General features: G+C 40.3%; 1 protein-coding gene across 3 annotated transcripts in view; it reads right to left on the bottom strand.

Annotated features, from left to right (window-relative positions):
* PRKCA (protein kinase C alpha) overlaps window positions 1–12,413 on the bottom strand; it is a 145,868-nt gene that overhangs the window by 44,991 nt on the left and 88,464 nt on the right. For all 3 annotated transcript variants that reach the window (XM_021537232.4, XM_085556678.1, XM_021537255.4), the window contains exons 4-5: window positions 9,849–9,960; window positions 9,003–9,131 (exon numbers count right to left, since the gene is read on the bottom strand). In XM_021537232.4, coding sequence (XP_021392907.1) covers window positions 9,003–9,131; window positions 9,849–9,960 — 241 coding nt within the window. The remainder of the gene's footprint in view (window positions 1–9,002; window positions 9,132–9,848; window positions 9,961–12,413) is intronic.

The raw sequence follows: 12,413 nt of genomic DNA, 5'->3' as shown, positions 1-12,413 counted from the left end.
GAGAGGGAACACTCAGGAACCTGCAGCTGGGGAGTGCAGGGTGTCCCAAAGGGTGAGCACAGCCAGCACTGCCCTCCCTCTGGCACACACTGACAACATTTACACATCCTGGAAGAAAGAATGCTGAAGAATAAAAGATGAATTTCCCTCATGCTGTGAAACCCACCCAATCCCAGTTGATGAACTGGGATCAAGCTGGGATGGGGAATTTGGAGTTCACAGTTGGGCATCTCAAAACTTGGGGGCAGCAATCCCCTGAGCTTGTTTGGGACAGAAAACAGCTTCTACCCAGGAATTCCCTTGTGACAGTCAGAGCTGGAGGCTAGAACTGTCTCTGCAGGAAGGCTGCAAGAAGCTTTGGGGTGCCATGGCTCCTGAAGAACTCTGGCCTTTGGGAGCCACTGGAGAGATTACCCAGGGCTGACACTGCCCCCTGCCACTGCCTTCATTCAGGAGGGCTTTCTAAAATTTACCTGTCTAACTGAACTAATCTGAAGGGAAATTTAGGAAAGATCAAGTGTTAATCAACTTAGTATTTCTCAATGAAAAGTGTTTCCTACAGAAACTTGGAATTTAGAACCACTTAAAAGTCAGTTAGAACTAATGCAAAAAAAAAAAAAAAAAAAAGTTGTCAGGATCTTCAGCGACAAATATTTACTGTTTGCTCAAGACAGTGTCCTCCTCTTCCCCCAGATTTAAATGGCATTCTCATACTACAACCCCAAAATTCTAGACCTTTGCAGGATTTCAATCTGTTGTTTCCCAGCATGGAGGTTAAAAGATATCCAAACAACAGAGATATTATTTTATATATATAATAAGAGGAGTACAGGAATGTGAGCTACTGCTTTGGAAGACTCTACTTTAGAGCAGATACTCTGATGTAAATTAATTAATGAAATTAGATCATGCCTGGAAACGAATCACATTGACTTGACCCAACAGTTGATACTGATTACGTTTCTTAAATTTCTGGTTTTAAAAGGAGAGACAGAAAATGCTTATGGACTAAAATTTTAGAATAAAGTGTAATTCTAGTCACTATGTGTATTCTTCAAATAATTTTATCAGGAAAATAATCATTTTGTATTAAAAGAAAAGAACAGAACCGTGCTTTTTCTTGCAGACCACTTCATTTGTACTTTTCTTCAATCCATGTAGATGGATTGTAGAAAATGACAGGGTTTTGCAGTTGGGGAAATGATTAAACAACTCCTTTCAGGCCAGAGAAATTATTCCCATTCTCATTTACTCTAAGTTTGCCCTCTGGGGGTCTTCACACCTGTGGTCAGCTGGAAAAACATTTCTTTTCAACCCATGAAAAAAACCAAAACCACCAAATTTTTAAATTTTAGTGCACTGAAAAGAATCTTCAAACACTTCCATGGAATAACACTGAGATTAAATAACTTATTTTAGCTAAGTTTTTACAATCCCAAAGGGACTAAGAACCATGAAGCAAGTGAAGGATGAAGTGACAGCTTTCAATGAAAGCTGCTTTCTCTCATCCTATATTTGGGTTTATTATTGCTTTTCTGGTGGGGTTTTTTTTCAGTCTTCTTCTGCATGGATTTTGTGACTACACTGCCAGGTTTGGCACAGGAGATACTACTTCAAAATCCACTTTTTGATTTTTATTTCTATGCTGCACTTTGCCATAAGTGAGGAGCAGAACTCTCCACGTGTTCTACAGCTTCCTAAAAATACACTAGTAACTTTTCTGCTAAAATTCTAAGAAAAAAATTGCTTAATTTTACCATCCCCAGTCTGAGCTTTTATGTTTAAATTTTCCCTGCAGAGGCCCAGGTGGAACAGGCAGAATTCTGAGTGATGGGCTGGGTGGATGTGGAGGCTCTGCCTGGACAAAGCCACCCCTGCCCAGCCCTGATAAAAGCTGCAAATCAGCTCTGGCAGCAGCAGGATGTGGCAGCACGTGTAAAATTGCTGCTTTCTCCTGCAGCAAACACAGAAAATAGAGAAAAACCAAAAAAAAACCTCTAAATGCAAGAAAGAGAAGCTCAAAGATTAATTGGGAAGGAAAAATGCAATGCACTAAAGCCAGGCTGCTAACGAAGTCATTATCTCACTGCCTGTTTTAAGATATCTGGCCCATTTGTACTTTTGTCTGCATAATTAATACCCTCAGACATCTTTTTCCAACTGACTTAGCACTTCTTTTCCTGAGGAAACAGCGTGATGATACTTGTGCTAAGAAGTGCTTATCAAGAATTAGCATCCAAGTGGTTCATCTCTTCAATGTGCCCTATTTTTAACAGGACAGATCAGGTTTCTCTTGGAGAATTGACATGAAGAAGAGATTCCCCTCCCCACCAAAGGCAACAACTCTTGTGTGTGGTTGAGAATGTTAAATGAAAAATAACTCCACGAAAATAAATCAATGTACAGTGGCTGAATTCTGCTCTAATTGTAACCATAGCAAGCAATCTCATCCTGCTTGGTAATGATTGGTTAATTAAACTCAACACTGTGCCAGAGATGCTACTCTAAATTAGAGAAGGTTGAAGGGAGGTGAAGTTCAACTCAGTTTGGGTAGAAACCTGAAATACTGCATTTCAGTTTTCTATTATAAATATTAACGATGGTAACAATCTCTGTACTGAGGAAAGCAGCTGCCACCAGGAAAATTCATTAACATTTTGTCTAGATTGGACTCTCAATGGGGACTGAGAAAGCCTACAGATAAAAAGACAAGAAAGAGAAGCATGGATTGACGTCTCCAACAAATCCAGTCTTGCTCAGGTTTTCTTCTAAAACCCAGAAAAAATTATCAACTTGCATTATGGACAAGATGTGCCATTTTCCTCCTCCTTGTTAATGGAGATCATAAATGTGTATTCAGTTGAAAATTTGGATTATTTGATGACTGTCCTACAGCTCTTCTATCAAGTACTGCTTTTAAAGCTGCAGTATGCATCCAGGAGCCATGGCTAAAATTGGGACACCCACTTTTCCAGGAATAGTGTAAGGACATGAACAAATACAGAGCTGGTTCTTAAGTATTCATCCTTTAAATAAAAACCTAAATAAAACAGAGTGGGCTGACAGAGAACAACCAACATTTCTTGTAAAGAGAAGAACTTCAGGCAGGATTTTAGGGAATTCAAAGAGAGGATGACAAAGCTGAAAGTTCTTCTATGAGATCGTGCAGATCAAGATTGCACAGCTGCCATATGCAGCTGTGGATTTACAGCTTCTTGAGGTACCAGCTGATAAATTTAGTCATGGGGATGACTAAATAAATGTTTCTGTCCCCAGGACAAAGCTGAATGTTTTGAGCAGGAGTCCACTCAGTTTCTTCACAAGTGCGACACAGCTCCCTTTTTCCTGAATTCCCAAATGTGGATAATAAAGCAGTTTACTAATCCCAGCAACCATTTCTCACCAATCTTTTAGTCCTGCAGACAGCTGAGATGAGCAGAAATCTCTCACCCTCATGCCAAAAGCTGCTTTTAGGAGACACTGCAAGACTCCAGTGGTCTCACCTGGCATGGTATCCAGAGAAATGAAGGAAAAGTGGGCTGCTGTTAGCTCCAATACATCATAAAGTTCCTCTCTTCTCCCAACAAAGCATTTCTAAATTGTTCCAAAATTCTCACTCAAGAAGTTTCTGGTGCAGGTTTTCAGATTTGCCCAGTTTCCAGATGCCTCAGTGAGTGACAGAGGATCCTGCACTCCCAACCAAGGAACTTTCTCCCCAGTATCCTCCTGCACCCCTCAATCACAGTTTCAATGATTTACCTGTTACTGAAAACAGTCTTTCTTCCCATTTTTGGATTTGTACTCATCGCATGCAAAACCCAAAGCTGCCTCCAAAACTCAGCTTTCATTGAAGATTTATTAGGAGATTTTATTAAAACTCACTGAACTCTTCCTTTCTGGAGCTGCTTGTGACTCACGGGTACAACTGACTGAAACAAATCCTGCTTTCCAGGCAATTTTCAGTCTCTTTGGTTTTCATCACTAAAAGGGCTTTCAGAGATGAGACTTTTCTCTATTCCACAACTACTCCCCTGCCCAGTGAAGATTTCTTTTCATATCCCTCCCAAGCCTGAGCCCTGAAAAATGGCAGCAGAATGAGTACCTGCACTGTGCAGGTGCTGTACAAGGAACAGCTGAAGCATATCCTTGACTAGAACAATAAAAAGAATGAAAAAATGTCTCATGAGACTTGATTCCTATGTATTTATTGAGACATTCTCTCCTCCTAACACAAAATGTGCCATCATCCCTAATACTTCTTCCTAAATTCTTCTGTCTGCAATAGATTCTCCAGGTTCAAGTTCACCTGGAAATCTCTTAGAAACAATTCTATGTTAGTTTTAATGGAGATTATCTTTACAAAAAAATACCATCTTAAAATATATGCACTACTGGGCAGGACAGCTGCCTAATGAAACAAAAATCTTACCACAAAATGGATCAAATAATCTGGAAAAGGCTTCAGGCTGTTACATTTCTAATTCTTAGCTTATATAAATATATAGGATCTAGGTAATATTTTTGGATGCATGCAGATGGCCATTACTGAAAAATTAATGTTTTTTTTAAACACCTTGCATTGCCTGTTTCTTCATGGTAAAGTAAATTTAATGAGTGAAGTGGGAAGGAAGCTTTTAGTTACCACTAGGGCTGGCATTGCTAAAGGCACAGCTTTTCCTGTAATGACTGCAGCAACCCTGCAGATTCTGGGAATGTCAGAAAGAAGATATTAGTGAAATAAACCATGAGATCAGTGGTCTTTGAGATGTTAAAAATGCCTCCCACATGGAAACAATTATTTGGGATCCCTTTATAGGCATTTGGTACTAAAAGCTGGTCAAACAGCCAGAATATTCATTTATGTTCCCTTTTAAAATCAGCTGCAGATACTATGAAATGAATGCTAACAAATACAGACACTACCACTGACCTAGAAAATCAAAATAAGATCATCAGGGTGTGCACAGTGGGGTCTTTTAAGGAAGCTGTTTTGAAGAGAATCTTGGAATGTGCCAAAAGTCTGCAGTTTGTGTCCCCAGCCTGTCTGGGCGCAGGCTCCTGCCCCAGCTGCATGACAGGACATGAATATGCAGTGTCAGGAGATGGCTCAGCATTCCCACATTCCTAAAAAACCTGGAAAATGTCCAGTGGGGAGCACGGAGCTCCTGGGGAGATCATTGCTGCAGAGCCTCTGTCCTGTGTGCTCCCAACTCTGCAGGCATCACTCACAGCCCTCCTCTGCTTTTAAATAACAGCAGCACCACTGAAGAATAAAACCAGATTTTCTGACCCTTGCACCTTAGGAAAACACAGTTAAAACCTCCCTGAAAATTCTGGGCTGTGCTTATATGTGTTTTAATCACAGAGTCACCACCATCCTGTCTCTAAATGAGTGTCAGCAGGGCAGATCCTCCCTGTCAGCTGCTGTCACATCCAACTTCCAGTGCCTGAGAGGTCACAGCTTAAAGTCCCAGTTTTGTGACAGCCTTTTATATATCAATGCACCAGATGGGGTTATTTTTCTCCTGAAGGTTATTGTTCTTTCACTATAAAAATAATTCAAAAAATAAAGTTAAAAAAATCAGAACTGTGATTCAACCACCTACGAGCTCACTCAGAAGAGCCCTAAATTATAAGATGGGTCAAGGAGTAAACTAAGAGTGAAAAAACTTTTAGCACACATCAGGAGGAAGAAAATTCAGTGTAAAAAGCAGAGATTAAGAATAGCAAAAAGCACTTTACTATGCTTAAGAGCAAAACCCCCACGTCAATCCAACCTGTGAAAGGGTCACGAACTCAGAGATTTCAGAAATATGCAAGAGTGTTTCTATAAAAAGAAAACTACCACATTTCTGTACTGCAAGTGCCATAAATTATTAATATTCAACTCAACTCCCAAGCAAGTAACTCAACCATTGAAAACAAACCACTGATGTTTAAGAACTACAGCAGAAATGAGCATTGAATGGGGCAGATTGAGCAGCCCTGGAGAAAATGGTGAGATTATGGCAGAGGATATCAATGCAAAATTCCAACTCCTCTGTGAAGAAATGCTGCAGAGCCTCTGCAGCTCCCAGAAAAACCTGGGTGTCCACACTGATGCACCTGGGCTGAAGCTCTGACTTCACTAATTGGAATTAAATGTGTTCATACCCAGGACTGAATTATTCCCACCATTAACTGCATTCAGAACCTGCCAAATTGGAGACTGTGGATAATCTGAGGGAGCCACTGGGCAACTCCTTCCTAGAATTCACTGGGAATTAAAAGCCAGCCCTATTTCCAACATGTTCTCAGGAAAACACTCAGAGTGTGTGTGTGTGTGGGGACTTCTTGGAAACAAAAGGCACCACCAACCCCCCAAAGAAGCAGGCAGAGAAGAGAAATTGGGATGTGCCAGATAAACCACAGGTCAGGAATAGATTAGATTAGATGCAAGCAGATAAACCACAGCCCAGAGCAGCACAGCCCGCAGCTCTGCCAGCCGTGCCCTGGTGGGGCTGGCACGCCTGGGATGCCCACGGAGCTGCAATTTGCCAGCACCAGGGGCAGGTCCCCTTCAGCAGCACAAATTGTTTTGCATGCAATCAAGGCTGGCTGGGAAGGAATCAGCAGGAACTAATTAAGAACCCAAACAGGATGCAGAGCAGAGGTATTGGGGAATTCAACTGAAGGAGTTCCACACCTACAGAGCAGTTCCTTTGAAACAGATTCACACAAAGGCTCAAACCAAACAGTCAATCATTGGTTATTTTTCCTGCTGTTTCTAAACCTCCTGGACATTTAATTCACCTCCTTTCCCAAAGCTAAAGGCAGTGATGTTGTGCCTGGGAGCCCTGAGAACTGCATATTCTAACAAAGGTTTTGTCAATAAGTATTTTAGAAGCAATGGCATTCTAGAAGAATATTTTTGCATTTTGTAATATGTCCATGAACTGGCAATTGCTAATTTCCTTTTCAGTTAAACACACACAAAAGGCACCTGAAATGTCATTTTGGCTCGGTCCATATGGCATTTTTAATGTAAAAACCAAAATAGCAGCTTGCTTTCAGGACAATTGTCATTTTTACTTAAAGCAAGCTTGGAAGTGCTGACAAGCCTCAACCACAACATGACTGTAATTGTTATATATATAACAAAGTTATAGTAAACATTGTTCTTGTTGTCCAGAAACCTACTTAATTGGGGGACGGAAATGTTTTATTTATAAATACAATAGAAATGCCATTTGCAAAGTACACTCGCACCTAAAAGAGCCTATGGAGAAAACCTGTAAAATATCTGTTACAGTTTTTCCATGCTCACCTCTCAGACAAGACCTTTTCAAATAAAACTCTAAACTAAAAGAACCCTTGTTTGTATAATCACTTTGCAATGCCTTGGTTCCACAATGACTTGTGATAAACGCTTTTGTCCCTAAAAGGATTAAAAATCAACTGAATCATTAGGAAATAAGCAGGTTATTTGTCAAATTGTGTGCATTATTGCAGAAAGTTTAAGCCATATTTAAGAGCCTTGCTGCAAAGCGGCTCAGAATAAAGCAAATATTAGATTTTGTCACTCGGATGATTTTTAAATTAATTCCCTCTCATGGTACAATTACTTTTAGAAGCTGCATCACCATCTCTAAAATGCCTCATTACTAAGTGAAACCACCTTCTGCTAATGACAGTACCTTGGACAAATTTCCCCCTCCCACGTTGACAGGAAGCTCTTTGAGAAGTTAAGCCACAATTAAGCATCACTTGGGATCTATTCTGATCCTTTCTAACTAAATTTTATCAAACTTCTCTTTTTCAATGCATTTTGCAGGCTTTGACAGGAGAATATGGAGGTAATTGGATTTAGGGAACAAAGCCAAGGAGGAATAATTGTCACCAGGGTAGTTTGCTGGGTCTGGAAGCTGTGAAAATTCAGTGATGGTCTGATTTTCTCTATGCAAAGGAGATGTTCTAAGAAACCTCCAAATTTCTCCTGCTCTGACTTTGCCCCCAAATTCAATTCCATTTTACAACACCAGACAGGCAGCAATAAAAGCACTGTATCCTGTTCTGGCTTCATGGAGTGTGTTCTGGAATTCCAGGCTTGGGATGGGTCTGTGGGGGGTGTGGGTGTGCACCTCTGGGTGTGCACAGCCACAGGTTATTCACAAATCCCAGAGAAACCACTCCAAGGAAAGGAACTGCCACCCTCCCCTTCCTCTTTTCTCTCCTCCTTCTCCTTCTCCTTCTCCTTCTCCTTCTCCTTCTCCTTCTCCTTCTCCTTCTCCTTTCCTTTCCTTTCCTTTCCTTTCCTTTCCTTTCCTTTCCTTTCCTTTCCTTTCCTTTCCTTTCCTTTCCTTTCCTTTCCTTTCCTTTCCTTTCCTTTCCTTTCCTTTCCTTTCCTTTCCTTTCCTTTCCTTTCCTTTCCTTTCCTTTCCTTTCCTTTCCTTTCCTTTCCTTTCCTTTCCTTTCCTTTCCTTTCCTTTCCTTTCCTTTCCTTTCCTTTCCCTTTATTTCTGTCTCTGCCTCCTCCTGATCTTGGTAACCTTAAACTTAAAGAATCTCTTTCAATTTTAAAACTCACTGGGAGTAGCATTTGGGATTGAATCCCAGTTGCCTTTGTTTATTCAATACTCTCAAATACAGGAAACAACTCCTCAGCTGAAGAAGGCTTGGTGCATCTCTCATGCTCTGAAAATGATGGGCAACTTCCTGAACAGCAACTCATCCTGCTGGGCTGCTTCTGACAAGGAAAACTGACAATACAATGATCTTCTAACTAATATTTCCGAGTTTTTAAAGCTGTTACTACAGATTTCCTTTTTTTTTCTACTTATTTGTATGAACACAACTTCATAGAGTTTCTTGATCCAAAGCCATGTTGTATGAAATCCTCGCCCTTCTGGAAGAAAATTCTCTGTCAGCAGCTTTAATGCACAAAGATCTGACCAAGGTACACAAACTCACAGTGTGTATCACACTTTTGTAAAACCTGAAACACTCCAAAAGGAGCTGTTTACCTGTAACTTCCAGTTTGTCACCAGTGACTTCAGCTTTCAGATAAATCCTTCCTCTCTTCTCTGTGTGGTCCATGCCACAGAGGCTTGGGACGTTTATCACACATTGCTTGTGGACGTTCATATCACAGGCTGTGGACATAAAAATGGTTCAGACACCCATGAGAAGCCAAAAATTTAGTGAAAATCTAATAAAAGTGAAAATTAAGACTAAATGCTTAATTATTGGCAAGACTTTCAGATTACAGCTGCCTGGTTTTCAACCAAATGCCACGGCTGGTTTCCATCTTGCAATACTTTCTGTAGAGAGTTAATACAACAGAACATAGAATAATCTACTCTAGAAAGCTAAACATATCATTAACAAAGTGCAAGGGGGGGAAAAAGTGAAAATGGAATAGAGACTTGCTGGGAATATGATTAAGAAAACAGAGCATTCAAGTCAGCAACGAAAGAAGGCGGGTTTAATTGATTATTAGGTTTTGATAGTGGGAGCCTTCCAAGACAAATTAAAAACAAGGAAAATACCAGACCTTGACTAAAAACTGAATTGAAATTCCAGTCTTTGAGAGTTCACCCAGACAGTCCAAAGAGAGGCTTTCTCAAAATTGCCATGACAAAGGCTCTTCAGCCACATCCAACTGAGTACACCATGTTCTCAGCACAAGAGGTGATTTTAATTACTAAGTTATTACAGTACTAAAATATCCACTTGAAATATACCAAGACTATAAATAGCTGACATTTGAAATTGTATTTTCCAGAGAAACGAAGTAAGAAGCTGTTATCCAGGGCTTCCACTTCCTTTCTAGAAGAGCCCTCTGGCAGCAGAAGGAAAACTTCACTCACTGTCACATTTCATCCCCTGGTGCAGGAGCCCGTAGAGCAGCGACCCACAATGGTCACAGAACGTGGGGCTCCCATAGGTGTGGATCTTGAACTTGTGCTTGCTTCTGGGATCCTGCAGGCAAAACAAACACAGATTCTAAGTCCTGAAAGATAAATTGACACACCTTTAATTTACTTCTTCGAATACCAAAAGCTTTCCAGCTTTGCAAATTATGCTGCAGGAAAATTTGTTTTAGTGTGTAGCTTGTTCACAGCCTTGCAGTAGTACCTGCATTGGTACCTGCATTGGCACAGGCACGTTGCCCTCAATTCCTAATTCTCCTTTTTATGGTGCTGTAAGAAAAAATGCATCAGCTCAGGCTTGTTCCCATGATTTATGGACACTAAAATTCATTTACTGACTGCTCACATACATAAAGTTTAATGGCAGTGTTCAGCCTGTGGCTGAAGACTCACAGACAAATTACAGAATGTTACTGTCACTGTTCTGAAATGTGACACAAAATACAGCAGAACTGGGAATAAACTGCTCATGGGCTAATCTGGAATACATTCCAATGACTGGAAAATCAGGATTTTACAGATGAGATCATCTTGAAACGCTGCAACTTTATAATCTCTACTGTTGTGAATGAAAGGGAATGAATTCTAACGTGGCATATGGTAAATATTTTACAGAGATTGCTGTACCCATCTGATTTTTGAGCAGGGACATTAAGAGTGAGGACATTTTAAGGCCGCCAACAGCTTGGAAATGTTTCCTAATTTAGGCCCAGTGAAAGGGAATACACCCAAATCACTTAAACACTCAACACATCCAAAGGCATCTGCTGTTTCTGTAGGAATAAGGGTACCCTCTGGAAAACCAAGAACATTTATTTCAGAGGAAGAAACCACATCTTCCATATGTTCATCCATGCCAGGCCCATTGCAGAGCTCCAGATGTGCACTGCCAAAACAAACGTGGTGATGGCCCTGTCCTGGGCACACCCTCTTTATCCTCAAATCCTTTATGACCCCTCCCTGCCCCAGCTGCACTTCAGTCAGAACCATCCCTGCACAGCAGAAACTGGGGAGAGCAGCAACACTTCATTAAAAACCACACTGGGCTTTGAAATCCATCCTTGCTAACAGTCTTTTCAGAAAGACCTCGGAAATTATGAAATGCCAGGTCTAAAACACCCTCAATGAAAACACAGCTGCAAAACGAGACATTAAAATGTTTCCCTTCTGTCTACATTTTGTATGATACCTTTGTATTGGGTAAGAACTGTTAAATTGTCTTATAAGTATACTGATTTTTAAAAACTACCTGCCTATCAAAGCTTTCCAAAAAAATTAAAAGGGAAGCTCAGCATGTTACTCAAGAGGGAAAACCTGCTGACTTTTTCCTCAGAATGAAAAGAGCTCTCCAGTATAAGTTCTTTCTGAAGAAATTTGGGAGCTTTGATTAGTAATTCTCACAAAAATAGGACTATGAGAAGGCAAAATTGTGCCTTCAAATTTTACTATTTTGCCATATTACCCTTTGTGAAAGCTTTTAGTGTTTTGGTAGCATTCTTCATGTGAATTCATTTTGGTATTGAGTGTGAGTTTTGCAGTGAATCTATAACCACTACTTTTCACTGTATGGAAGGAAATCATAGAGCACCCAGGATACCAAGTAAAGACTTTACATCACAAATTCAAATCAAAACTTTTTCAAGAATTCTTCTCATTGTACAGTCTGAGACATGAAATGCAAACTGCTACCAACTGTATTTATTTTGTAAACACAGCAAACCTAAATGGAGTGACAGCCAGGGCTCCAGAGAACATCTGTTTCATTATTTATTAAAGGCACAGCCACGGGTCTGGTGGCTCAGGGTCATGGGAACGTGGCTGTGCAGAAGGGTTCTCTGGTGGCTCAGTGCCTATGTGCCTTCCAAACAATTTAAATTACAGTTGGGAAGTTAATTCTTCCCTAAATTGTTTTGTTTAGATGACAGAAGGAGACTTGTTGGCTTATAAATATCTACACTTAAACATGACTCTGGTAAGACGTCTGTGGCTGAGAAGGACAAAAGCCACAGCTCCTAAGAATAAGCAGAGTTTTAAAGTTGTGTTTGATGTCTGGCACAAGTGCTATTTATGAGTATAAAGTAATGGTATAGAGGGGGAGGAAATTATTACAGTCAATGTCTACTAAACACAGTGAACGTGTGTATTAGACTGAAATTATAGAATACTGCCAAATAATTTCATTCCAAACTATGGGAAATTATTACAGTCAATTTCTACTAAATAGAGTGAACCTGTGTATTAGACTGAAATTATAGAACACTGCCAAATAATTTCATTCCAAACAATGGAATGTGCCTGGAATTAAGTTAAGCAGGGGTGTGTGTGGCTTACAAATGTTGTGACATGTAAGGACAATGTTCTGCACCCACTGAGAACCAACAGAAGTGAGGGCTCCTGCCTGACTACAAAGCTCTGTGTGGCTACAAAATCCCAGGAAAAGCATTCTTAGAAAACAACAAAACCCAGCCACATGAATATATAAATAAATCAAGCTGGAAAAAA

This window comes from Lonchura striata, chromosome 18 (assembly GCF_050655825.1).
Source record: "Lonchura striata isolate lonStrDom1 chromosome 18, ASM5065582v1, whole genome shotgun sequence".
Classification (NCBI taxonomy): Eukaryota; Metazoa; Chordata; class Aves; order Passeriformes; family Estrildidae; genus Lonchura; species Lonchura striata.
The sequence above is the reverse complement of the archived record's forward strand: the minus strand, read 5'-3'. Positions and strand labels throughout refer to the sequence as shown.